General features: G+C 43.0%; 1 protein-coding gene across 1 annotated transcript; it reads right to left on the bottom strand.

Annotated features, from left to right (window-relative positions):
• Window positions 1-335: 335 nt before the first annotated feature.
• On the bottom strand, window positions 336-22,328 carry SNX18 (sorting nexin 18; the record flags this gene model as incomplete). The annotated part of the gene is made up of 2 exons (XM_084233785.1): window positions 336-589; window positions 20,708-22,328. The coding sequence occupies 2 exons, from the start codon at window positions 22,326-22,328 to the stop codon at window positions 336-338; spliced, it is 1,875 nt and encodes a 624-aa protein (XP_084089911.1).
• Window positions 22,329-24,046: the final 1,718 nt, after the last annotated feature.

The following is a 24,046-nucleotide window of genomic DNA, read 5'->3' as shown; positions in this document are numbered from 1 at the left end:
CCTTCATGGGTTTTGAGGTCTACAAAGTATGCACTAGAATACCCATACTTCAAAAAGCAATAAGGCAAATAGTATAATCATTATTCCAAAAGTTACAATGGTAGTGTAGGCATACATAGTATAATTTAGTTACAATGTGTGGTACTGTTTCTATTACATAACCATATTAACTGTTTCTTTCCTACGTAATTATATATTCAGCGGAGTTTCAGTTGAACACAAAACCATCCTTGTACCACCACTGATAGTTGGCAAAAGCTCTTTGATAGCAGTCTTCATTCTGCTGCAGAAATTATCCTTGAACTGAAAAAAGTACACAATCCAATGTCCAGTCATTAAACGCTATCATATTTGTGAAGAGCTTCTTCCAACTTCTGGGTCACTTTTTGGAAAAATATTATTTGTTGTTGTAAGAAATGCTGCATCTGTGATTTAAAGTCTCTTACTCGAATTTGATGGAAGTGGTGAATCTCAGCCAAAGTGGCAAAAGAAATAGTGTTACAGCGATCTTGAATGCCATCAGCCTTCTGGACTTCCATCTTCCCTTCTTCCACATGCCGCCTACTCTCCTTTACTTTGGTAAGAGCTCCTGTAGTTAAAAAAAAAAAAATTAGTTAAAAAGTGAATATATGCATGTGTCCCAACAGTATAGTTACATATAAAACAGATTCTTTAGCATATTATATATTGAACAGATTATAAATATAACACTATAATTAACTGCCTAAATTATTTTAAAGTCCCTTGGAATTTAAAGTGATGACTAATTACTCATTACAAAAGAAGGAATCTGGCAAATCTAGCATTTGCCATTGATCAAGTGTCTATAGTACATCTCATCTCTTCCAAGTAGAGTTACTACATACCACAGAAAATAAACTATAAGGAACTGTCCCGAAAAAGACAAACCAATAAACTCTGCAGTTTTCACATTCTTAAGAGAAAGGTGTAACACCATTATATTATCATATATTAAAAGGGTTATCTATGAAAACAATACCTCAACAGAAGATACAAACCCACTTCTCCTCAGAGAGTCTCACTAAAGAATTACTGTCTAAGATTGCAAAACCCAGACTCTGAAACATGTAGGCACCAACTTGGGTTGTGTTTCTGGAAATCATACCATGCCATGGAAGTAACATGGCAGTATTGGCGATGAACAGTTATAGAGCATCCTCACTGGGGTTGCCCAAGTCCATGTCTTTTTGGTGCTGGTGTGACTCCATGTTCTATCAGGCGATGTACACCTGGAGCATAAGGGCCCTCGGAATTCCTTTCCTGTAGGGGCTGTGAGTTTTGAGGATTAGTGAATTCAGAGTCTGCCTAATGAATACCTGGGGATGAAGCCAGAAGTCCACAGTCTCTTATGAAGAAGTATCACCAGAGGGTGTGTGTGCAAGGGGGAGAAGAGGGGACAGTAGTGGATGGTCACTTGGCAGGTGCCACGAGGTGAGACCCTTCCCCATAAGCAGTCATATGAAAACACACATGTCTGAGGTCATTGAGGGTTAGGAAATAAAGGATATGGGTTCCTTGGAATTTGTGGGTTCTTTGGAATGGGTGATGATAAAGTTCAAATAACAAGCAGATTCAGCTCAAGACTCCAATTTCCTGACTCTAGCACTCATTGTACTAAACCATGATGAAAGACAAAATAGAACAAGAGAAATTTCTAGGACACCTGGCCTGGCAGTCTGAGAACACAACAATACCAAACGTTGGGGGTAGTGTGTTTAGGAGGAGATGGGGAAGTTGAGGAACCGTTTCAGTAATATTCAGTTTTAGCAAATGGTGAAATATACAAGATATTTACTTGTAAATATCTTCAATTCTCCTGCAAAATAATGTAGAATAAACTCGCATTCCATAAATCCCTTAGAGGTTAAAACAGTATCTGCTAGGAAACAAAGCTAAAAACCTGAGAAATTAAAACCAGTAACAAAAATTTTATATAGATATGTATGCATCTGTGTATATTTTCATTAACTTATTCTAAATGAGATTTTTAAATGAAAAGCATGGCAGGCCTGAAGCAGAGAGGGCACCTGGCTTCACCTGACTCCAGAGCAGAGACATGGGGTCTGCTCAAAAGAGAATCTACTTGCATGAACACAGCTTCAGGAAGACCCCCGACCCAGCCCACTAAGAGGCTATCCCTCTGAAAGTGGGCGCTTTTCTATGATGGTGGGCAGGTCTAAAGAGGCACAAAATCCTGCCCGTTTTGTAGTTTGTATTAAAGTAGTTTGTATAGGTTTCACATTTTGCATACAGAAACTGAGAGTGGAGAAAAATCAGGAAAGTATGAGAAGGAAAACTTTCAATAAGACCAAGAACAAGAAATGATGAAATACATGTTTAAAACTGGTGAAAGCGTGCAGGAAGAAGGTATGGGGAAAACAGGAAATCAAAAGAGAAACCTCTCCATGGGATTTCATTATTTTTTCATCTGCCGCTGATCTGAGCAGCCAGGGACAGTCAGACATGAGATCACTAGAGACAAGCTAGCACACTGCTGCTCAGATCCCCTGCCCTGGTGGGGCAGCTGCTGCCTGTGTTGGTGATACTATGGAAGTGTCTCTTATTCTGGTGTTTCACAAGAAAGGAGAGGACAGCACGCAAGCAGCTCTGAAAGGTCACCCATAGTGCTGTGAATTCAACTAAATTGCAGCTTGTCTTGGAAATTACATTCTATTCTATAGAATTGCATAAATGCATCTGTAAGAACCAATTTAAAAATGAATAAATCCAAAGGTTTGACAGAAGAAATAAAATTTGTTAAAAAGAGGGAGGAAAAGAATGAAGTTTTGGCGACTTGTCACATCGGCATACATTTTCAAAATTCTTGGAAACAGTAACAAGTATTAAATCTGTTCTAACTGAAATGTAGCTAATTAACTTTCTCCCAGATCCACCTTCAGATGATTAACAATAACACAAGTTAACAGCAGTAAAATAAAATATCACAAGACTCCCCGACTATATCCCTGAGTTGAAGAGACAGCAGCACAGTTCCTTCTATAAGGGTACAGCAGCTGGCTATTAACGCTCAGGATGACAATCCCAAAGACCTTCAACATCCTATGGAAAATATACATATATATATATCATTAAGAAGAAAACCACCTCATTTTCTCAATTTTGTTCACATAACCCTGTTAGCTCTTCCTATATGCATTTTGCAAACTGTAGGGCTCTACTGATGTCTATTTAGGGGAAAGATATAGTCAAAATATTAAAAAAGGTAATTAAGGAAGTTAGTTTTCTGTTTACTGCCTGGGAGCAAAAAGGGGGGAGGGGAGGGGATAGCATCCTTTAAACAGTTCAAGTTATACCAGCAAACAAATAGCAAAGGTGTTTCAACACTAGGGGTCTAACAACCAAAAACTTTCTTGGGTTTCCAGGGAGCTTGCATCTCTACTCACTATTTCTACCCAATGAACTTCTGAACTGAGGGAGAGGAAAATGGGAACATATTTTTCCAATACAACTACACTGCAAACACTGGTTAAACGTTAAGTGCAATAGTATGATTATTAGACCTAGAATTTGGGTCAGTTAAATGGATTTGTTGTGAGTTGACCTGATAATTCAGTTATCTGTATGTTTCTAGACCTCACAGTTTTTACATTTAAAACTTTAGACATCACAAGAGACATAGAGATGACCAAATTTTTAATCAGGTTTATTAGTCTCTAAGAAGTGGGAGGCTGAAGAAGGAAAACTATTCTCATCAAATTAGATTACTATGGACTTGTTACTTTTAGGACAGCTTTAAAAATTAATTTGTAGCTGCTTAAGAAGCGATTAGAGATACAATGAAACCAGCTACAGAGCTGTAACAAAGCATTACAGCATCTTTCAAGCATTCTCTCAGCTGTACTGCATTTTTTACCAAACCCAAGAGGGTTGTAAATAAAAACTAAAAACGTTCTCCAGAATTTAAAGAAGGGACCACACATTTTTATCATGAAGTCATTAAGGAGATAAGCAAAGGTTTTCAAAGGTTCCACTTTTCAAGTGGCTAATTTAGGAGGGATATGCCCCTTACCAGCCCAATCCCCTTCATGAGCATCATACTGCCACACTGCTTCCAAAACAAATGAGAGATAAAAGCAAGGGAGAGGAATTACAAAATAAAATCTAAGGTGAAAAGTCCATGGTTCACTGTTGAATTAAACAAGAGTCCCCATAAACTCATGGATAGGGCAATTATTTATAAACAAAAGAAAAAAAAATCAAGAGTGATCAAAAGGAAGAATATTTTAGAATGGGGGTATATCACTATGAATTTGTTTTTTGGGCTAACAGACATTAGTTGCACTTGGGATAAAATATGAGCATATTAAGACGGCATAATGAAATTATACAGTTTTCAATCCTGAGATTAAAGATGAAGGGGCTGACAATACAGAGCAGTGTGAGCATATACTTCTTCATTTAAAACACACACACACACACACACACACACACACAATAATGGAGTGGTATTTATAGTCCAGAAGAAAATACAACTTATAAGAAGGTACCACATGGGATGGTGCAGCCTCCCCAAGTTACACAACTAGAAAAAATCCCCAAAATATATTTGAAGTACAGGAAAAAGTATTGTTGAAAGTCTGGCAATACATTTCAACCACACCCTCTACCGTGCTCCCAAGTAGGCAAAAGTAGCCCCGCTGCCCTGCAGGACACCAGGCTGAGTCTGCAGACATTGCAGGTGGTTCTTTCTCAGGGGATCTCTGAGGAGAGGAAGGCAGAAAAGAATGTAGAAACAAGCCCTCCTGAGTAGGCTTGGATGCTGAGAACTTTCAATTGAACACTCAATTTGGTTATTAAATTAGTTTGGCGAATTATTAGAATTTCTCCACAGGACAGAATGTCCTCTCAGAAACTAATAACCCCAGGACTTAGTTCCAAAGCAGGAACAGAAACTCTGAAGGTTTCCTTCTCATCACTGCAGCCCTGAGAGATACTCTTAGAGGAAGGTCAAGTACAGCTATTCACAGATCATAAAGGCAGAGTTGGTTCCCAGATTTTTTATTTATTTATATATATTTTTTTTTTGGTTAAGAACTGAAAAGGCTATAAAAGAGTTTTGGTGTCATTCTCTCAATTTTAGAAATGAAAGGCTAGTTGGTTTGTCCAAAGTCCCGGGGAATCCATGGAGGAGAGTGAGCCATCCCTACCATCCCACCCCTGCTACTTGGCTTTGAGCATTCCTGGCGGGGTCTCTGCTACACCCTGCTGCACAGGGTTCTGCCCTTTCCACATCTGGAGTGATAAAGGTAAATAAAGTATACCAGTATTTTGCTTTTGCTTTAGGATCCGTTATTAACAAAACTCTCTGGACTCCTTTGGCATTCTTATCTGACTCTGTTCATGCAAAGTTCCTAACAGCACTCGTTTTTATATATATTACAAAATGCCAGGCTCAAAGAAAGGCACACTGTCCCACTTCCCCTCACCATACCCAGCTCCACAGAACTCATGTTGCAAATTCACCCCTAATCCTCTGCCACTGTTTTCTTGGGTCTTGCAAAATGAACCATCTCACAGAGTTTAAATAGAGCATGCTCAGGCTGAAAAGAGCAAAAAGCACGAAGTAACTACATCTTTGTTCATAATTCACATGCGTTCAATTTTAAAGGGATAGTACACCGTTTGTGATGAACACAATATGAAACTGCAGAATTCAATCCTATGACAAGGCTCATTAATATTACAATTTGAAAGAACTCAAACTCATTTTATAGACTGTGATCCAGGAAGTCAGCATCATTTCTAAAAGCAGGACATGATTTATACAGCATGCTACTAGAGAATTTCCATTGGTAAAACATGGTTAGGGAGCATTTCAATGTCACTTTGGTTTTTCTAAAAGGAAAAGAGGTGGCGGGGGTGTCATCTAGTCAATTAGGCTCACTCCAAGCTGAGCAAGAGCAAGCACAAGAGCAAGTACAGTCACACTACACTAAATTGTACTGTATCATTTCCTTCTGCTTGTAAAGAGAAATGACTTTTTGACCCAGCAAAATGGGATGGGAGGGGGAGGAGACGGGCTGAGGAGCAGGGAGGGGGGTACACATAGACCTTCACATATACTATAAAATCTCAGTAAGTGCCCCAAACTCCTAAGGAGAAGCTGTCTTTTGATTTGCCCTCTTTATGCCCCACTCTTTCATCCCACACTGGGCCAGAGGGTAGCCCCAAAAGCTCCCCTACCCAACTGGGTCCAGTTTCTGCACCTGAACTTTGCCTTCCTTTCCTCAACCAAATCTCTTGTTCTCAGTATGTTTTGTCCCGCCTAAGACCAATTATACAAAAGGCCCAGTCACTAAGCAACAGGGATCCGAAGGCTACATTTTATCCCTTTAAAAAAATAAAGCAAGCACTTTAATTTTGAAATCAAGAATGCGCTTAAAAAAAAATAAATAACCCCACGTTAACTAGATTTTCTGTCTTCCCAGGGCCTTATTCCAGAAAACTGAAGCCATGGCATGAGGGACAGAACAGGAGACAGGCTGAAGGGCAACAGGGACTGCTGAGTGCAGGCTGCCCAGGGCTACACTAGGCCTGTTTTCCTTCATCCCCTAGTAATGTAAAATGTTGAAAGAAAATGCTAATTTGGTCAATGTGGCCTATTTTGCTCTTATCCTCTCATCACTGGAACCCACACCCTCCTGTTCCCTGCCGACTCCCCACTAGCTTCTTCCCCTCCCCTTTCCTTCCTCCCTGTAGGTCTCCACCCACCCCCTTGTTGAATAAGCTTTCTCCTATGCTCCAATATTTACCTTTTAGTATTTTTTTGAGTGAAACATCTCAGAAATCAAAGGTAAACATCTCTAACAGAGAAGCAGGATGTGTTGTCCATGCAGGCAAATATTAGCCTGCTCTGTTCTCTGTATGTCTCATTTTTTTTTTAAAGATTTATTTATTTATGCATACAAGAACTGGGGTATAGGCCAGAGGTGTGGGAGGTGAGAGGATTCACCAGAGACAATAGTGGGGAAAAGAACAGGCAGATCTACTGAAATACACTGCTGAGGGGAGCAGCGGGCGAGTCAGGAGAGGTCTGCTGCGCCATGTGGGTATCTCCCTGGCCAGGCTCGAACTCGTGCTGCAGTGGCTGTGGACAGCTTCATAGGTTGCGACTTTACTCCTTGCACCACAAGGGAGGCCACTCATTTTCTTTTCTTTAACCCTACAATAAAAGCTATTGTCACCTTCATTTTCAGAGATGGAAAAGTGAAGCTTAGGGGCCATAAATAAGTTTACTAAAGGTGTCTGGTTAAATACGAACCTGGGTCTGCCTGACTTCTCAAAGTTACTGCCCAACTGGAACCACACCTCATTCATGGAGATCTCAAATCCCAGGGGTCAGCCCCCACACATAGTGCACAATACCCAGCCCCCTCTAAAGTCTACTACGTCTCAGGGATGAATACCCTAAGAACTTCTTCAAAATCCTCACAATTTTACTCCTGTGTCAAGTCACACTAAGTAAGCTTCAAGTTTGGGCCACATTAATAAACTCTGAAAGGTGCAAATATGTTACCCAGAGAACTTTCCAAACAAGAATCCCAAACCCATCTGACAGCCGAAGAGGAGTTAAGGAGACTTGGGGTCTAGCAGAGTTTGTGCTGGGTTCACTCTGTGATTCATGAGCTAGAACCACTCATTCTTCTCCTTAGATTACTTCTTCCAAAAGATCAACAAATATGACATATACCCAGGAATGTGAATTATCTTTTTCATATGTATATGTGTACAAAGGATAGTGTTCAGTGAATACCTGAAAAGCACAAATTGTTCCTCCACACCTGTGCATGAGCTGTATCCTTCACAGCAACAGAGCTCAGTGAAATGCAACTGTAAGTTACTGAGTTTAAGCCAGTTTCTTGTAGTCAGTTGTTCTCTTAATAAAAGTGACTGACTTCACCTGTTACTTTTGTTAAATAAAGTTGGTATATTGCAAAAAAAAAAGTATCCTGTCTTAGGTAAAAGATTTGTGATATCTAATTAAGCAGCTCAATTGGCTTCATTCAACATTCACCAAAGGTTTAAGAGCAGAATGACATTTAGTATGAATGAAAGCATTCATTTGAGTGCATCACATCTTAAATCATTTGATTGCTTTCATTCACTGTGCATGTCCATTTATACAGCTCACCTTGCTACAGAAATAAAGAGGAAAATTATATCTCTTGTGGCTTATTTGGTAAGACAAGCTGTTCATTGCTAGGAAATTATATATATAAAAAGGTTCTTGTACTTCAGCTCGTACTAAATATTAAATATGTGATAAAATGACTAAGGTCATGGAGGCAAGAGAATTCTGTAAATAACGTATGTTTTTATTTCAGAAGAATCTGGATACATTGGTGAAAATGTTGATTTGCCTATGGTCAAGTAAATATAAAGATGTTAAAATTTGAGAAAAGGAAAAGGAAAACATTGTTTCTTAAAGATTTTATGCCTACAGAATCCTAATAAAACGAAGAAAGAATATCCTTGATAATTGTGAACACAGAATAAAACTAAAAAAGAGTTGATTTTATAAGAAGCTCATAATTCCTAGCTTCCTTATTCTTTTGTTACCTGACTGATACATATGTATGGCTATTAGTCTGTACACACAAAGCAGCTTTAGATGTATTTGGTTTAGATGACTTTGACATACAACAAACCAATAAACCTTTAACCAAAAGTATAACCTTAGTTTCCTTTCTATTTTTAGAAAGATCTGAGTTAAAATAAATCTAATAGAAGCTGCTAAACAGACATGCCCCTCTATGTGGGACAGGCAGAGAAGCGGTAGCAACTCTTCAGAAGAAAAACCATGAGCTACACAAAAACCATGAGCTACACAAAAATCATGAGCTACACGCCCAGGACCTTTCCTTGTAGGAATGCTCCCAAGAGTGCTGTGGTTAACAGTGTAATAAGAAGGAAAATTTCAACAAATATATTTCTCATACTCAAGTATTTTTTCCAAATAATTTCTAGTTTTAACTTTATAACTGAAATCTTGAACCATGCAGTTATAAACTGCTACTTTGGCCATGGTAGTACTTAGCAGGTTTGTGACCTCAGTTTTGGGGACAGTCCCTAAGTAAGATGTTACAAACAACCTGGACACAGGGGTTTCCCTGCCTTCTCGTGCTGGAGGGACCAGACGTCCAAAGACTATGCATCTTTACTCTGGCCACATTTGGACTTCCCCAAACTAGAGCCCAGAAGACCCCCCCAAAAGATAAAACAAAGCACTTAGAAATGTGTCAAGTTTTAAAATATACATAAACTGTAAGTCACAAAATATGAAAACTTGCAGATAATGCATGCTGACATCTAATAGTATTTAGTTAAGAGATGTCTCACTGCGGATAATTGGTGAGTTCTGTGACTATCACAAATGTCAACATAACTCAACAGAATAAAAGGCCCAGGATTTCTATGACTCCCTTCAGTCCCATTTCTTTCTTTCTTTTTTTTTTTTTTTTTGTGGGACCCTCCCCGGTGGCCAGGGATCAAACTCGCACTGCAGCGGCTGTGGGCAGCCTCGCAACCCAGCGCTCAATCGCTGCGCCACCAGGGGAGGCCCCAGTCCCATTTCTTATCTTTTTTCTACCCCTGTTCCTCTTCTTAACCTGTCGACTCCTGGCATCACCTTTTTCTATCAGCCAAACTTCAAACCTCAAAGATAATTCTAGACTCCTCAAGACAGTGATGCCTAACCAAGTCCTGCCACTCTGCCTGGGAGGCGGCTCAAGTTCACCTGCTACTTCCCTATGCCTCCCCTCCCCCCATACAAGCCTGTCTATCCATACAGCCTCAAGTATGTACTCAGGCAAAAGGAGGAGTGTCCTGAAGCTCTCTGGGGAGCCAGGCCACACACCAGAGCAGGATGCCTACAAACGCTTGTAGTTCAATTTCTATGATTCAGCTCCTATCTGTAAAATGGGAAGAAGAAAAAGTATTCAAAAGTTCCTATGAGGTTTAAATGGATATAATGAACATAAAATATAAGCACCACGCCTGATACACAGGAAGTGCTCATGATATTAGTTGTTTTCATCATAAGTCAGAAGTCACTCTTCAGTTATAAACCTTTAAGCAGTTGTTGACTGCCTAAAAGACTGAGCTGCCCAGCAAGCATACTGCAAAGAGACCAATTTCAAATCAAGGCAAAAATGAACTCGAATATCAGCTCTATTAGCTGATCCTGAAAATCACTTAACTCCCAAGTTTCAGTTTTCACAAGGACTGTATGGGGATAATACCCCTTTGAGGGAGTTAACAGTTATATGGGTTGAACGGTATGCCCCCAGAATTCATGTCCACCTGGAACCTGAGACCACGATTGTAATTGGAAAATGGGTCTTCTCAACCACTCTGCTGGCATAGCCACTCCTGAGTGGAATTAGATGCGTGTATATAATACATGTTACTGCTGTTCACATAGAAAGTACTAAACAGAGGCAATTACTGTTACTACCCAGGCTGCAGCTCCCTAATCTGCTTGACCTGTGTGACATACTGTATTCTGGTCTCTACTTCCGGTTCCTGGCACAGAGTTTCTGAACCTTGTAAATTCCTACATGTTAAGAGCACGAGGAGTCTCTTTTATTCTATTGAAGTGACTCTTGGACTCATGGATGAGGACTGGTCACCATGATCAGAAGGAAATTTTCAGCCCTGTACTCCACTTTTCTAGAGAGGGTAGAAAGCTGGGAATAGAATTTATAACTGATGGTGCCTATGTAAGGAAGTCTCATAAAATTCCAATAGTAAAGGGTTCAGGAAATTTCTGGGTGGGTGAGTAGCTACATCAGAGGGATAATACACCCCAACTCCACAAAGACAGAAAAAAGAAGCTCCTGCTTCAGAGGCTCCCAGAGCTCACTCCATGTATCTCTTTATCTGGCTATTCATCTGTACTCAATCCTTTAATAAACTGGTAAATGTTAAGTGTTTCCCTGAGTTCTGTGAGCCCCTCTACAAAGTTAATCCATCTGAAGCAGGGGGGTCATTGGAAACTCCCATCTATAACTGGTTGGTCAGATGCACACGTGATAACATGGGCTTGCAACTGGCATCTGAAATGAGTATGAGTATGAGTGTGTGTGTGTTGGGGAGCAGGGCAGTCTTGTGGGACTGAGCATCTCCACTACTGCCTCCACAACCCCTAGTCTGTAGGTCATTATATATTCCTCCCTGTCCCTTACCCCATCTCGTGTGCTGGCAAATAGCACTTCTCTCTTCTCCCCACACCCACAACCACTGGCTCAATGTCTTAGGATTTCATCATGTCTTACCTGAATCATTGCAAGAGTTTCCTATTTGCCCCACCCAACTTGCCTTTACATCTGTCACCAGGACTTGTCCATCTAAAGGGCAGACCTGACTATAGCAACACCCATCTCCACCACCTCCAGCAGCAGTCCAGTGGCACATCAAAATCATGTGAGGAGCTTTTATAAGAACACCAGTCCAGGCCCAGCATCCCTGGCTTTCTGACTCAATAGATGAAGTGTGGGGCTCAGTTCATAGTCATAAACATTCCATGGCTGATTCTGACAAGACAGGATTTAGTCCCTAATTTTTGTTCCCTTTGCTTGGATTGCTCTTCCCCTGCCCTACCTGCATGGCAACTGCTTTTTTAAAACTCTTCTTAGATTGAGACTGGAAGAAGTCACCCTATCCACTCTCCTATCCACTCCATAGTTACCCCAATTTCAGACCTTGGCACATGCCCATGACTGTATGTATCACACTGCATGGTGATAACTGCTCACCTGTCTCCCTCTATGACCTAGGCTGTGGTTACACACATAATATATGCTTATTACATCTATTCGCCAAGATCAAGAATGTACTTTCCATTTATGTTCCTCCAAAAGTTCCATAATCACTTTTCCAAAGCAGAGCACCAAATTCTACCCGCCCAAGCATCTAACAATTGACAAGGACTCTCCATCCTCCGGATCCCCGTGCGCACTCGTACTATCAACACTAAGTTAAATCTACCTTACTTCAACTATCTGTGCACACATCCTAGCTTCCTTATGGAACTGCACTTCCCATGAGGGTAACTACCTACTATTCAATTCCTAAGCTCAGTGTTTTATGTATCTAAGTCATTCAACAAGATGAATGCACTCTCTCTGGATCTCACATTTTGAATTAAACAAAAGGGACCCCCAGTAAAAATATCAAATGGAAGAGGAAAGTTGTTTATATACACGAATTTAAACACCAAGTATTAACAAGGTACATAAATTTTTCTGGCACACACAAATTTCCTCTCCTCTTGCTGAAGAATTTTGGAAAGTTATTTCATTGGCACATTAATTCTAAAACTTTTAAACCTCCCACATATTACCCATAAAGTAGATCCAGATTCTCTTTATTTCCTGTACACTTTTAAACTGTTTTCTATCATCATATAAATAGGAAAATAAAAACATTCTATGAATCAGAGCAGAGATCTACTTCAACATCAACCAAGTGCTTACTTTATTAACTCAACAGCATTCATTGGGTACCTAGTATGAAATAAAGTATAACTATACACTAGAGGTACAGAAAAAATTATCACATGGTCTCCAAGAGCCAAGCAATACTCAGTCTTTGCCACACCAGCTAGCATCCATTCTATCAGCCATGATTACCTGGGAAAGGACCAGGCTCCAGGTACTCAGGTGAGGGAGGTGTGGCATGCAGGAGCCATTCAATCTAAAAGGTTTAAACTGAAATCCTGATCACCCATCTGCTGGTCCACACACAGTCTTCCTCATCTGTTGCTGGAAACTCCATTTTTTAAAAAAAATTATTTATTTATTTATACAAGCACTGGGTACAGTCAGAAGCGCGGGAGGGTGAGAGAATTCACCAGAGCCAGAAGGGGGAGCAGAACAGGCAAACTGACGAAGAAGTACACTGCTGAGGGGAGCAGCGGGCGGCAGGAGGGGTCTGCACGCCATGTGGAACCCTCCTCCGGTGGCCAGGGAGCAGCCGGGGATCGAACCAGCGCTGCAGAGGCTGGGGCAGCTTCGCAGCCCAGCGCTCAACCGCTGCGCCACCGGGGAGGCCCAATGTCTCCAATTTCAACCCAACAGCTCGGGGTTCATTCTTAACTTCCTCTTTCCTAACTTTTACCATTGGTCAGTAAAAAACCACGGAGTCACTTTTAGTGAAGTCTCATGCGCTACATATAGTTCCTCAGGCAAACCTGCGACTGTACCTTTAAAATATATTCAGAATAGGATCCCTCCTCATCGACTTGTACCCACCCTGATCCAGGCCACCATTATCTCTCACCTGGATTATTGGAGCAGCTTACTTCTAGTTCACTGCTTCTACATTTGACACCCACTTCACCCCCATTCTATTTTCAAAATAGCAGCTTGATAAGTTTGTTAGAACATCCAGTTGGACATTATTCCTTGGCTCAAAATCCTATAATGTCTCCCCTTCAGTGGGACTTTTCTTCCAAGACCTGACAATGATGTACAAAGCCCTATAAATCACCTAACAAATACTGTACACAAATGTTCATAGCAATACTGCCCAAAATAATTATAAGGTGAAAATCACTCACATCCCCAACAATGGATGGAGAAACATGTGTGGCATATAGATAATAATAAGGTATTATTCAACCATAGAAGGAAGGACTTATACTCACCATAATGTGAATGAACTGGAAAACATGCTAAGAATAATAAGCCAGACATTAAGAGGTTTCAGGTATGATTCCATTTATATTAAATATCCAAAACAGGTAAATCCATAGACACAAAGAGCAGACTGGTGGTTCCTAGAGAGTAGGGTAATGGAGAAATATGCAGTGACTGTTTTATGGTATAGTATTTTCTTTTGGAGTGATTAATGCACCAAATGTCACTGAACTGTACATTTTTAAAAGGCCAATATAATGCTATGCAAATTTCAGTTCATAAAAATAAATTTCTCCCCCTCCTCCCCAAGAAAACAACCAAATCAGATTTCCTATGACCTCCTCTCCTACTCTTAGCTCCGGTCATCCAGCCTTACTTTTCAGGTTTCTCAGCCTGCTCAACACACACCTCCCCAGCACCCTTGCTTTAGCTGTACCCTGTGCCTGAAAAGCTCACCCCACGAACACTTACCTATTTGGCTAACTCCGCTTTTCCACCCTTCCTTCCATGTCCCTATCTCCTTTTGCACTTTCCATTTGCATTTGTTCCCCTAGCACATAACATACTCCAACACACACTATCGTTTATTTACTGTATTTTTTTTCTCTATGTGTCTTCAACCTGCTAAACCCAAGCATCTTTAACAGTGCCTGATCTCTGATGGGCACTTAAATACTTGAGTAAAATCAGGTTCGTCTTTCAGAGCATCCTATGAATAAATCTAATGATTTTAGTTCCACTCTATATCTACACTATCTCCCTATTTGCTAAAAAAGAACAAATAATAAAACAAAACCATAAAATGTGTTTACCAGGAGTCAAGTGACAGTGAGAGATTAAAATCTCCAGGGAAAGAGACTACTCATTCACATGACTAAAACGCATTCACAATAAAGTTTAATAAAGCTATAAATAAAAGATCAACATCTGATTATTCCTACTTTGGGAAAGGAGACAGTATTTTGAAGTCAAGAGAAATACTTTAGATTAGGGGGAAAAGTCACAGTTGGTGGCTCTATTCATTACATCCCTCATTTGGACCAGAGAGAAGTTGCTCAGCTGTCCACCACACCTGAGCTTCAGAACCTTTAAGAACACTCATGAGTACACAAGAGGCCAGGTACTAGTCACATCCACATTCACAACACCTAATGTGGTAAGTCCTTCCGTGCATATCTGATTTAATGTGCATAATTTTCTTTTACATTAATTAAGGATTTTCATATTCCTGAATCATAACATCACCTAAGCAGATAAAACACCATTGAAATTAGTCTGAAACAGAATCTAATAAAAGTTTATCATGTACTTAAGAGTATTTTAAATTAGGAATGCTATTATTTAAAAAAAAATTGACCCATAATATGGTACTTAGGAAGCCATGAACCTCATTATTTACAGATGAGGAAACTGAAGTTCAGAAATATTAAAGTGATCTGCACAAGAACAAAGGTAATATGGCAGGGGGACAATTTATATTAATTTTGTCTTGGGAACAACAAAAATTGGTGACTCCAAATAATTCTAAGATTTATCCCTTGTTACCCTTTCTTCTGTGTGCAGTACAGGACAGGCATATTAAACTACAAATCTGAACTGCTATATAGATGACCCCTTGGGAACTCTCACAGAACTCTCAGTTGACTGGATTCTACCATCATGTTTGGAAATCTTAAGATGACCGGACGGCAGCGTGTGTGGATGATATTTCTGAATAAAGAGGAAAAGTCCAACTGTGCCCAAGAGCATTTATGGGAAGAACATGAGTAGTACAGGTCCTTGCCTCTTCAGTTCTGTTATGATCACCCGAACAGCCTGGGCTTCCAGTGCGATTTTGAGGAGGACATGACAGCTAACGAAAGAAGTCTAAGAAACCAGTGACAGATTGATACGAGTGGTACCCTCACTTAGCCTCATGGCCAAGACAGTCCTGTCTCATAGACGTTTTAAGCAAGGAACTTGTCATTTATTTCAAAAGCTCCAAAGCTAACCTTAATTTCACTAAGAAAATACAGTTTGGAACAAAGGATAAGAGGTTAAGGCTAGAGGGCCTCCCTGGTGGCGCAGCGGTTGAGCGCTGGGTTGCGAAGTACCTCTGCAGTGCCAGTTCGATCCCCGGCTGCTCCCCTGCCACTGGAGGAGGATCCCACATGGCGCGCAGAACTCTCCTGCCGCCCGCTGCTCCCCTCAGCAGTGTACTTCGGTCCTTCTGCCTGCTCTGCTCCCCGCTCTGGCTCTGGTGAATTCTCTCACCCTCCCGTGCTTCTGACTGTACCCAGTGCTTGTATAAATCAATCAATCAATCAATCTTGTATAAATAAATAAATAAATAAATAAATAAATAAATAAAAAAGGGGTTAAGGCTAGAACTGAAGTCTTAGACAATAGTTAGAGATGGGAAGAGGAGATAATGGATTCAAGTAAGACTGGGCTAAAACAAAAAAGATGAATGACCTCAGTTCCTGGCACACAGATTTCAAAATAAAGATGAGTTTGCAAACAGTCTGCTTATTAGACCTCTTCACCATATTCCTGGCACCACCCTCTCAGGGCTATTTTTAGCAACAGGAGAATGGGGAACAGAGAGGGAAGGGCTCACTGTGGCCCTGCCTCACCTCACATGCCCAGCCGGGACTATAGCTATCTTTAATTAATGTCTGAGGGACATAAGACCTATCCTACACGTGGTGAAAGGAAGCACAATGGTGAAATTCTACCCCACAAGACAGATAGGCCCAGGGCTGGTGTACCATTCCTGAGGTCCCCGGGCTATTTTTTGTTGAAAAGAAGGCTCCATCTGGAACGTTTACAGAGAGCAGTGAAGTAGAGTCTGCATAATTAATTTAAGAGTACATAAAACAGGACTGCCTGTTTATTTATCTAGTTCTGACTCCTGGCTCCCACAGACTGGATTTTACCAGCAAATCACGTTCATATGATTTTATACCTTTTCTCTGGAAAAATGAAATTTGCCTTTAAGTGACTCTCTCTAGCTATCTAGTCCATATTCATAAACAAGATGAAACCAACATTTCTCATCACTCAATGTTTACAGTCTTTCCCTTTCATAATATTCCCCAAAAGATAAGCCTAAATCATAATGACCCACTGCCACCCAGCGATAGCCTTATTAAACATTAGGGATTAATCATATCTTTGGAAGGAAAAAATGAATATGCTAAGAAACCAACAGTGAAATACATTCTATATACTACCCCAAAGTCATTAACATCAGGATTATAAATGCAGACTACAGACAGAGAAGATGAAGATAAAATGTTACTACTTAAGAAAAGAAAATCAAGACCACAGTATTGCACAGTTCAGTGATAGATGTGTGCTTACTGCCTAGTTAGTGGTCAATGGCTGCCTATCAACAAAGACTTGAAGGGATTCCTGTTAAAGCACAATGCGGATAAAATTCAGATTCTGAAATTTCATCTAATGTACAGACTGCAGCCTACAGCAAACTGCTTTCTTCCTACACTTGACTCCATTAGCCTAAATAAACCTGTTTATCTAAGATTCCTTTAGTTGATGAAAAAAATAGAATTCTAGAATTCTCTTTTGGTTAAAGGAACCATATGGCTCTTTCACTTTTGCAAAAAAGCACTTAAACTAAAACTATTATTAAGTTTAAGCAAGGGGTTTCAGTACCAAGTATAGTCAAGAATGCCAGTCCATCACATTTAAAAGTAATGGAGTTTCCCACCCTCATTCTGGAGGATCCACAATGAGGATTCACAATGGGATCCACACTGGCCTCAGATATCCATCCCAAGACCTGTTGTATTTCTGAATGAGACATGAAGGCACGCTACAAAGAAGATCCTCATAACCCATAGATATATTTCTCACTGTTTGAGTGCATGGCAAATTCTATAGAGGGGTCTAGCAGGACCTGTTTCCCCTCTCAGTTATTATCACTTAAGCCTATATGCCATGAGATGTCCAAGCAAAACGTAAACTATCTGGAAAGTATGTGAAAAGATCATCAACCTGCTAAAGAATCCTATGACAGGACTGAAAATTCAACTATGGCCCCATGTCCAGCACAACACTGTCCAATTGAATCGTGAACAGTGATAGAAACATTCTGTATCTGTGGTCCAATATGGTAGCCGTCAACAAGTATGACTGAGGAAGTGAACTTTTAATTTTAGTTTCCTTAAATTTAAATAGTCACATGGGTTCACAGATCCAGCATTGAGTAGCACATCTGTGGTGCCTGAAAAGCTGATTTACCCCAGCAGTCTTTTGCATAGGAAAAACCTCAGTGGAACCTCATGTTCCTTCCCCACTCCTCATGCAAGAATTAAGGGATAAAAGACTTGAATTGCCTTCTCCTCTTAGCTTCTTAGTAATTAAAAGCACTTCCTAATTATGTTCTATCTCATCTGTAAGAGGACCTCCAAACACATGATTAGAGCAATGTAAAATGTAGTAGTGAAAATGCTTTCTTCACCGGTGAACACTTGCCAGGTGAAACTTTTGAATTTTGACATTTTTTCCTAAGTCAAAATACAAATTTTAGATCAAATATTTATAAAGATCACTTAAAATGTTTAAATACATTTTAACTTAAATATTTAATTTAATTTAAATAATTTTTATTTATCTTGGTTCTCCTCTCAAAAGTCACAGTAACACCTTTGCTATGATTAAGTTTTCAGACCCTGGAGGAAAAAACAACCTGTAAACAAATCCCCAAGTGCTCAGACTAAAACAGATTCATTCCAAGAGCAACTGTGTAAAGAGTGAGGTCGAGCTGCTCCTTATAACCATATATTCTGAGCATCCTGGACAAGATCTAAAATCTCTAGCCTGACAGATGATATTCACCTCATTTGTATTCCTGAAACTCACCAACACTAGCATCCTCAATAAACACTGTAAGCAAAATGCTTTTAGCTCTGTGCATTGTACACTGTAGCTTTAAATGGCTGTACATTCAAAGATATGTCATCTAAGGACACAGGAGCCCTGTATATAATACACCAAGGCTACCGCAGAAACAAACAGTATTGAACATAACTGTGTTCTTTCCAAGGTTCCTCAAGATTACATTTTAATACCCCTAGATCTGATCAGATGATGTAAAGGAAGTTTCTCAAATCCCAAGTAATAGGAGATAATTTTAGTTCTAGGAGAAAAATAAATTAGATGTGGTTTAACAAACTAAATAGACTATTGCTGAAAACTCAAACAGACCTGAGAACAAACACTGTACCTTTTCTGATAAATGATTTTAACAGCAGAGCACTTGACAAGGCTGCATGCCTTGGCTGACTGACAGTAAAGCCAGTGCAGGAACTGATGCAACCGTGCAGCAGCCAGTCACCTGTGTTGCACTGCATGTATCTATCCTATTTACCAACAATATGTTTAAACTCACAGAAATACGTAAAAAGACAGCCAGGACAGGTCCAGATGGTTGTAATACAATGGAATTTAAATGTAAGGTTCTACACTAATGGCTCAAAATGTCAGTTCCACCAACACCAGCCACAAAGTCAAGAATTCATGGCAATTTATGCAAAAAAAAAAAAAAAGGCACAGGGAATGGAGATACGGGTTCAAATTGGGCAGACAGCCCATATTGCTCAAAATGCTGATTCAATCTTTGAACGCATTTACCAAATATAAATTGCCATGAAAGTTAATATTCTCTAGTCAAATTAGTGCTGCAGATGTTTCAGGGTACTGCATTTTAGGCAACACAAATATAAGTTCAAGGAATCTGCAGCACCCTCCTCCCTTCTTGGTGAATCAGAAGACTACTCATGCTTGGAAGGGGGAGAAAGCATGATTGCTGCTCCAAATATCTGAAGGACTGCATGTTGATGAGGAATAGACTTAGGTTGTATAGATCCAGAGAGAGAATAAAGACAGGTCAATTTTAGCTCAATATAGTAAGAATACGTCAAAGCCCAGGTTTGTTCAAAATTGGACTGTCCAGCTGGAAAGGCAGTGAGCACCTCATTACTGAGGGCCAGACTGATGACCCAAGGAGGTCTGAACCACAGCAGGAGTTTATGCTTAGGTGACTCCTTCTCCCCATTCTCCCCAACACTGGCCAGAAGCTAGGTCTTCCTAACTGCTAACTTCAACACCTCCAACTTCTTAATCAAGGCATTTTATCAAAATGCAATGAGTGAGTTAACACTATAACTAGCATTACAGATCTAATTTATTTAAGAAAATATTCTACAAAATTTAAACAAAAGTTAGAGACACGACAACTAATAAAACAACCTCTGACAAGGAACTAACTCACTAGAGATCCAGAAACACTGCTCTAAAACACAATACCCAGGTGCCACACATTCTATGTATTTTTCTTACATCGTTTTCCTGCCTGACAACCTTAATTTCAGTTGATTCATATATCCTCCAAACTCAGAATGACTGAGCTAATTAGAAGAGCTTCATTATAACTTCCTGAAATTAGTCTTTCACTACATCTATAATGGTTGCAAGAAAAAAAAACTGTGCAGGAAATTCTTAAATGCACCAGTTAGTACCTCAGAGAATTAATCCCAATTTCTCTACCAACGTGGGGGTGTTCATGTGCAGGGGAAACATGGGACTTACCTTTATGTGCTGCTCTCTATTTTTGCCCATTATTTCCACGATTTCTGAAATCCATTACTAAGTGACAGTCCTGTTCATATGGTGGCCTAACATATTTGGGTCCACTTTTAATTCTACCCAGGACACAAGGTCACAGAGCCCAGAAGCTCATTACCCAACTATTCAAACTCTAAAACGAAAGGGCATCACAAAAAGTACTCTTAGAACCTTTTCTGAAGAGTAGCCACTCCCTGACTGGAAATACACGAAGGAAGACGCCACTTACCCACCACCCACCCCGTACGCCAGGGAAACAGCTTAGCTGTCCACAGCCCTGCTCGACTCCGACCTGTAGGATATTAGTCAGGAAAAGAACTGTCTCTCTGCCAAAGCCATCCCTTTCAACCTGAACAAAACATTCCATATCCTCTGCTGGAAAGGTCAGGCTTTACCTTTCTGAACGTGAATGATGTCCGGGAAGTTGGCCAGATGCCCCTGATAGAGCGCTAACAGGTCCATGACGGGGTCCAGGTCCTGCCTGGGCTGCTCAGCAAAGAGCTCGCCAATGGCGTCGTAGGCATCTCCGGTGAAGGCGATGGCCTGGTTCAGGCCGGTCGAGAAGGCCTGCTGGTCCAGCTCAAAGGCCTGGCTGAGGCAGCGGAAGGACTGGCCCACCTTCTGATACTCCTTCTTGAAGCCGGTCACCTGCTTGCGCGCGAACTCGTTGGCCGTGTGGTTGAGCTGCAGCGCGCTGTCATCCATCTTCTTGGTGAAGCACTTGAAGCCGTCGATCTTGCTCTCCACCTCCTGAAGGTCCAGGGCGGCGGCGGGGGGCGTGCTGAGCGTCAGAAAGAAGTTGGCACCCACCATCTCGTCCTTCTCAGCCTTCCTCTTGCCCTGCTTCCAGGCCTTCTCGTCGGTGCTGCTGGGACACGTCAGAAAATGCTGGAAGACATCGCACTGCGCCAACACCGGGTGGCTGGCCATGTGGTTCATCCACCAGATGAGGCCCTTCCTGCGCTTGGAGATGAAGTCCTCCTCGAAGCGGCCGGTGGCCTGCTTCTCGGGCAGGTGGGGCACGGAGATGACCGGGAACTTCTCGGCCAGGCGCGCGTACAGCCAGTCGAAGTGCTTGTAGCGCCGGTGCACGGGCACCTGCGTGTGCGTGGGCACCAGCTTGTAGGAGATGTAGCTCTTCATCCCCTTGAACTTGGTCTGCTTGGTGGGGTCGTCGATGGTGCACTGGAAGGGGTAAGGGTTCTCCTGCCACTCGGGGCCATAGGGCCCCAGCACCACGCACAGCTTGTCCCCGTCCTTCACGAAGCCCGACGCCTCTCCGAGCACGAAGGCCTCCCCGCCGGACTTGACGAAGGTGGAGAAGCGGTTGAGGTTGCGGCTCACGGTGGCCGAGCTCTTGGCCCCCGCCGGGTGCTGCTGCGGGGGCGCCGCGCCGCCGCGCGCGCCCAGCGACAGGTCCGAGCGCGTGGACAGGCGGTAGCGGCCCGCGGCGCCGCCCCCCGACGACGCGCCGTCGAGGTCCGGGTAGGCGCCGCCGCCCAGCGCGCCGGGCTCGTCCGCCACCGTGGAGCTGTCGTCCCACTCGTCATCCCAGTCGTCGTCGCTGCCCTGGCTGGCCTGGTAGCCGCCGCCGTAGAGCGGCTGCGCCGCCGGCTGCGGGGCGCCCCCGCCGTAGGGGTAGCCCGCGCCCAGCGGCTGGAAGGTGCTCGGCAGCGGCGCGGGCTGCGGCTGCAGCAGCTGCTGGAAGGCGTCGGGCGGCGGCTTGAAGGAGGCGGGCGGCGCGGCGGGCACCGGCTCGAAGCCGCCGGGCGGGACGTTGGCGTAGCGCGCGGGGACGCCCGGGCCGCTGTCCCCCGGCGGGCCGGGCTCCGGGGCGCGGATCACCTGCACGTACGAGGCGGGGAAGAGGCCGCGGTCGCCGCGGCTGTTGACCCCCTCCAGCCAGCCCTCGATGTCGTGCTCGCTGCACAGGCTCAGCACCTCGTGCTCGCGCAGCGAGATCTCGCCCGGGTTCTCCGACCTGAAGTCGTACAGCGCCCGGGCGCGCAGCGCCATGGTCCCCCCGACGCCCGGAGCCGCGCGCCCCGGGCCCGCCCGAGGGGCCCGCGGTGGAGCCGGCGCCCTGGAGCACCGAGGGGCGCGCGGAGGGCAGCTCGCGCCCTCTCGCCCCCGCCCGCCGGTCGCGCCCTCCGCGCCGCTCCGCTCGCAGCGCAGACTGGCGCGCTGGGCCGCCGCCGCCGCCGGCCGGGGGCGGGGCCCGCGGCCTCCCACGTCCCCAGCTGCGCTAATCCACGGCCGAGAGCCGCGCGCCAGGCCAGAGCAAGCGATCGCCGAGCCGCTGAGCCACCGCGCCGCCGCGCCGGCCTCCCGAGATCCGGCTCCGCGGCCGCCATTGCCCCCTGGTGGCCAGCGCCGCGCAAGGGAGACGCCGAGGGAGGCGCTGAGGAGAAAGGCTTCTGCTCTAGTGAATGTCTGAGGATTTTTTTTTCAAGATTTGTTTGTTTATGCATACGAGAGCTGGGGTACAGGCCAGAGCCGCGGAGGGTGAGAGGATTCACCAGAGACAGAGCGGGGAGCAGAACAGGCAGACTGACTGGAATACATCGCGGAGGGGAGCAGCGGGCGAGACCGGAGAGGTCTGCCGCGCCATGTGGGTAGCCCCCGGCCAGCTGGGGCTCGAAGTCGTGCTGCAGAGGCTGCGGATAGCCTCATAGGTTGCGTCTCAACCCCTTGCGCCACCAGGGAGGCCCGAATGTCTGAGAATTTTTTTAAGCTTTTGAGTTTACAAACGAATCCTAGAAAGCAAGCTCATATTTGCATTCCTGACAGACTTTCCCACTTAGCGCTCTGTGGATGCTCCTAGATGAACCAAAGCGTGCAGTAAAGGACTTGTCAATGAATATTAGCCATTGTAGTAAGAAGACGGGACATCTGTGCCTGGACTGTAGGATGACGGAGCAGCTGCCTTTCCTCTTCTACTCACTGGAGGCTTTGGACAAGAAGGAGAGAATGACAAATGCAAAGTAAGGAAGGTTGTATATTTAACAAACGAAGACGTGTCAAAAGGACACTAGAGAGTTTGCAGGAAAAATTAGTGTGCGCAGAGAGCTAGTATTTGGCACGTGTCCCTTCTCTTCAAGGCTTAAGTAATGCGGTGAATGACAGCTCAGATTTCCCAGCCACGCTGCTGAGTTCTAGCTGCATTCTGACAATTCCTAGCTGCAGTTTTTGTGGCACTTCCACAGTAAAGTAATTCCTATTTTACAGAGGAACAGAATGAAACAAGGTGACTCTGCACGTAGTAAACACATTTGCTGTCGCTGTTGTTATTAATTGGGAAAGCAGAGATCCTGCCGTCTGTCATAAAGAGAATAAAAGTGCAATCTCAGATTGTAGGCACCAGAACGCTTCCAATGCTGACATTTCTATTCCTAGTTTGAGATCAGCAACCATCCTTCTCCATTCACTGGTCTTACTCTATTTATATAATTTTTAAGATAAGTAAATAAAAAATCTCTTCCTTAAATATTCATGAACTCCAATCTCCCATAGTTACCTTGTTTGACATCTTTTTTTTCTTCAGTGTATTATTTGCCCAAAGCTTTTTCTTTTCATAATCCCCTCCTATTAAGTTTAGCCTAATTATTCCTTTGAAGACATCTCTAATTGGGATTCAGCATTCATATGTCATTAATTTCAGCCTGTCTTCTGACCCTTTTCAAGCAAATCTGGGAAACAGGCCAGATGAGTATACAATTATTGTAGGGCTGTGA

Source organism: Talpa europaea (assembly GCF_964194135.1).
Source record: "Talpa europaea genome assembly, chromosome: 5".
Lineage (NCBI taxonomy): Eukaryota > Metazoa > Chordata > Mammalia > Eulipotyphla > Talpidae > Talpa > Talpa europaea.
Note: the sequence above shows the minus strand (reverse complement) of the source record. Positions and strands in the feature narration are given on the sequence as shown.